Source organism: Etheostoma spectabile, chromosome 10 (genome assembly GCF_008692095.1).
Source record: "Etheostoma spectabile isolate EspeVRDwgs_2016 chromosome 10, UIUC_Espe_1.0, whole genome shotgun sequence".
NCBI classification, from domain to species: Eukaryota; Metazoa; Chordata; class Actinopteri; order Perciformes; family Percidae; genus Etheostoma; species Etheostoma spectabile.
In genome coordinates this window covers 16982564-16987415 of record NC_045742.1, presented here as the reverse complement: position 1 = coordinate 16987415, position 4852 = coordinate 16982564, and the positions used below count along the sequence as shown (strand labels likewise).

The window sequence follows — 4852 nt, the reverse complement described above, 5'->3', positions numbered from 1 at the left end:
CCGCTAAAGCAGGCCACCTGGTTACTAAGGTGACGGCCGTGGACGCAGACTCGGGCCACAACGCCTGGATCTCCTACAAACTGGCGGAGGCCACAGACGCCTCTCTGTTCACTGTCAACCTGTACACAGGGGAGGTGAGGACTAAACGCGCTGTGTCCGAGCAGGACGACTCCTCTCAGAGGCTGCTTATAGAGATTCAGGACGACGGGGAACCGGTCCAGTCCGCCACCGTCACGGTCTCCATCCTGCTGGAGGACGGCCTCCATGAGCCCATCTTAGACCTCCGACAGAAAGTGGCCGAGCCCAGCAAGAAAACTGGGAGAATCACCCTTTATTTGATCCTCTCTCTGGCCTCGGTGTCCGTTCTGTCTCTGGTGACTTTTCTCATCTTAGCGGTTAAATGCATGAGGAACAGCAGAAGCAGCGGTAGTTGCTGCATGAGACGGAGCGACTGTGATGATTACAAGAACCCCAACAGAAACCTGCAGATTCAGCTCAACACTGATGGACCTATAAAGTACGTGGAGGTCCTGGGAGGAGACATGTTGTCTCAGAGTCAGTCCTTCAGGTCCTGTATGTCTCCGATGTCAGAGTACAGTGATTTCACTTTGATTAAGCCCAGCAGCACCAATGACTTTAAGGAGGTGATCAGTGTTCTGGATGCGTCTTTACCCGACAGCACCTGGACCTTTGAGAGCCAGCAGGTGAGCAGAAAACAACCATTGATCTTAAAAAAGAAGGACAAAATAACATTTTTTTCATTTTTTATTTAGTACAGGAAATACCTAATTATAAACTCAAATTTAATTTTGTCTGAAAACCATCTATAGTGTATTACTTTCATTTTCAAAAACTGAAATACAATGCGAAAACAAATAACATCACAATGACGTTAATTAACAGACAGGAAAGAGGACAGAATGCACAACAATCGACACATACTCTACTGTAGGCAAGCAGCCGGATTGATAAATTGAACATTTCTGCACCATGAGAGCAGACAGCGACTCTGAAATGCAACAGATCATGCAACGCCACGAACGTGCTGATGTATTTATGCTATGCTGTTATGGTGACAATAGAAAACCGTTCAATGTACTTTTATTCTTTGACAGCTTTTCTGTGATGTACAATTTGATTGTGTTATCATTTTGTTTTAGATACTGACTGCAAGGTGGTTTTCATTTATGTTTTACTTTTACATTGAAAAGGTTTTCACATATTATTTAATATGCAGGGATATTTCTCATAATCTTCTCAAATTAATTTCACAAAGAGAATAGATGTTGCCACTTTTAGAGTGTCGATCAGGCTCTCTCTCATTGGATAGCGGAAATGGGTGCTGTGCACCAATAGAATTTAGCGCTGTACAAAGCGATCTAGTCCCTGCCCCCATGCAGCCTCAGTGCTGTAACACATAGAATGCAAAGAGCTCGAGGAGAGACGACAATGCGCTTGTATTCTTTTTAGATTCAAACCTGGATTTTAGCTCGCAACCATGCTCAAACATTGTAAGTTTGTTTCTTTGTGGGTATTTCCTACTATCATAGAATCCATCATTGTTATAAACAAGATCTCGCTTGGAAATCATGTCTTATAGAGGACCAAGGATGACAAAGACAATAGGATACCGAGACTGGAGATGGCAGGCTCTTTGGTGGCATTACTTCTTTCTCTTGTGGAGTACAATAAACGGACAGACTCGTTACAGCATCCCAGAGGAACTGAAACAGGGATCTGTGGTAGGAAATCTAGCCAAAGATCTGGGTTTGGGACTATCTGAGATTTTTGACCGCAAACTGCATGTCGCCTCTGAGGCTGGTGAGCAGTATTTCAGCGTGGATGCGGGGAAGGGCGAGCTGGTGGTGAATGACAGAATAGACAGAGAGGCTTTATGCGGAGAAAGCGCCAGCTGTGTTCTACCTCTGCAAGTTGTTGTTGAAAGTCCTTTGCAGTCTCATCGAATTGAAGTGGAAATAAGAGACACAAATGACAATTCTCCTAGTTTTCTAACAGAAGAGATTCATCTTAAAATACCAGAATCAGTTGCACTTGGCAGACGTTTTCCTTTAGAGAGCGCGGAGGACCCTGACGTTGGAAGCAATTCATTAAAAACGTACTCACTAGGCAAAAACGATTATTTTTCTTTAAAATTTAAAGACACAAAAAATGCTAATGCTGTCCCGGAATTGGTGTTAGAAAAGCCATTAGACCGGGAAAAGAATGCTCTCCACCAGCTGCTGTTGACAGCATTAGATGGAGGAAACCCGGTCAAATCGGGAACCTGTAAGATTATTATTACTGTACTTGATAATAACGATAATTTCCCAAAATTTAATGAAAATGAGTACAAAGTGTCTTTAAAGGAAAACACCACCAAAGGAACATTTGTAATCAAACTTACAGCTACAGATGCCGATGATGGTGTTAATGGTGAAATTAAATATTCGTTTGGGTCCCGTACTCCAGACTCTGTGTTATCAATATTTGAAATCAATGACGTAACAGGAGATATTGTTTTAAAAGGAGCATTAGATTATGAGAGTTCTAAAACATACCTTATCGATATAACTGCTAAAGACAAAGGCATTCCCGAAATGGAGGGTCACTGTCGTTTACAGCTGGACGTAGAAGACATAAATGATAATGCTCCAGAAATTGTGCTTACTTCAAAACCAAGTCCTGTACGGGAAGACGCACCAAGTGGCACTGTATTGGCTTTGATCAGTGCACGAGACTTTGACTCCGGTGATAATGGTAAAGTGTCTTTACAGCTTCCCAAACGATCTCCTTTCACTCTGAAACCATCGTTTTCTAATAATTACGAATTGGTGACAAGTGGTCATTTGGACCGAGAGAGTTCCTCAGAGTATATTATTGAAATAACAGCCAAGGACTCAGGCTCTCCTTCCCTCTCTAGTACCAAATTTATACCTGTCGGCATCACTGATGTAAACGACAACCCTCCTGTATTTACTCAGCCCTCCTATAATGTGTATTTAAAAGAGAGTGGTATCCAGGCTCTATACTGTACTCAGTGTCACATCTGACCTGGATTTGGTGAAAACGCCAAAATATCTTACTCATTCTGGACTCTAAAGTGCAGGACGTTTCTGTTCTCATCTTATGTTTACATTAACTCAGATACGGCAGCATCTACAGCATCACTCGTTTGACTATGAAACTGAAGGTTGTTTCAGATTCAGGTCAGCAAAGGATCAGGGCCTCTCCGTCTCTCAGCAGCAACGCCACTGTCCATGTTTTTATCCTGGACCAGAACGACAATGCCCCGCGTTTATTTACCCCTCCTCCGCTGCCCGCTCCCTCTCTCATCAGAGGATGCCCCGCTCCGCTAAAGCGCCACCTGGTTACTAGGTGACGGCCGTGGACGCTGACTCGGGCACAACGCCTGGATCTCCTACAAACGGCGGAGGCCACAGACCCTCTCTGTTCACTGTCAACTGTACACAGGGGAGGTGAGGACAAACGCGCTGTGTCCGAGCAGGACGACTCCTCTCAGAGGCTGCTTATAGAGATTCAGGACGACGGGAACCGGTCCAGTCCGCCCACCGTCACGGTCTCCATCCTGCTGGAGGACGGCCTCCATGAGCCCATCTTAGAACTCCACAGAAAGTGGCCGGCCCCCAAGAAAACTGGGAGAATCACCCTTTATTTGATCCTCTCTCTGCCTCGGTGTCCTTTCTGTCTCTGGTGACTTTTCTATCTTAGCGGTTAAAATATGAGGAACAGCAGAAGCAGCGGTAGTTGCTGCTGAGACGAGTGACTGTATGATTACAAGAACCCCAACAGAAACCTGCAGATTCAGCTCAACACTGATGGTCCTATAAATACGTGGAGGTCCTGGGAGGAGCATGTGTCTCAGAGTCAGTCCTCTCAGGTCCTGTATGTCTCCGATGTCAGAGTACAGTGATTTCACTTTGATTAAGCCCAGCAGCACCAATGACTTTAAGGGGAGGGCTCATTGTTCTGGAGCGTCTTTACCCGACAGCACCTGGACCTTTGAGAGCCAGCAGGTGAGCAGAAAACAACAGTAGACCTGCTATTACATATTTTTATGGGCTTGGCATTTTGGATGTACCTTGAAATAAATTAACCAGAACTAAACTAATTAAAACTCATGGAAATATAAATATAACGAATTTGAATGGGATATGTTTATTCTATGGGTAGCCTTAACGTTTATGAATTATTGTTTTTAATTTTACTATATGTATAAAGTTTACTGTGTTTTGAATCGTAGGCAGGTAAACACCACTATGCACAGACCGGCTTTACGACATTGTAATGTGTACAAGGGATCTGTTTGTGCTGGATTAATTATCAGTTTTAGGATTTAGATATTGTGAAAGTTGATTGCTTTTTCAATGTTACACAGTATTGTTCCCTTAAGAAAGTGAATCAATTAACTTTTTTGTTCTGAAATTTATTTATTTTTATACTCAAGTTACTAATTGTTTTCTAATGCCAACATTTTAAAATGTTAAAGAAAGCATGCAATATACAAACATTTTCAGTTGTTATCAGATTTTGCTTTCAATTTATGTAATCCTTTTGATAACTTGTAAATTGATTGATACAAACCTTAACACTTTCATCTAAAATAAATATTTTAGATGAAAGTGTTAAGGTTTTTAATTCATAGATATTATCAGTCGGCAGAAATTATTTCAAAATAATCTGCCAGTGAATTTGGGTATTTAGATTTCAAATATTTATATGTGTCATCATCTGAGTTTTTATTACATGTTCTATAAAGACAATTATAACAAAAATCGTACATTCCCTAATGTTACATTTGTCAAAATGCATTACGACCTTGAGGGGGTGCAGT

General features: G+C 42.2%; 2 protein-coding genes and 1 pseudogene across 4 annotated transcripts in view; all 3 read left to right on the top strand.

The window, feature by feature from the left end:
• The window catches only part of LOC116697276 (protocadherin gamma-C5), a 3388-nt gene extending 1967 nt beyond the window's left edge, over positions 1 to 1421 (top strand). Inside the window, exons 2-3 of the mRNA XM_032528618.1 lie at positions 13 to 704; positions 1401 to 1421. Coding sequence (XP_032384509.1) covers positions 13 to 704; positions 1401 to 1421 — 713 coding nt within the window. The remainder of the gene's footprint in view (positions 1 to 12; positions 705 to 1400) is intronic.
• The window catches only part of LOC116696667 (protocadherin gamma-A11), a 55710-nt gene that overhangs the window by 18493 nt on the left and 32365 nt on the right, over positions 1 to 4852 (top strand). The window lies entirely within an intron of this gene.
• On the top strand, positions 1192 to 4243 carry LOC116696670 (protocadherin gamma-C5-like; annotated as a pseudogene).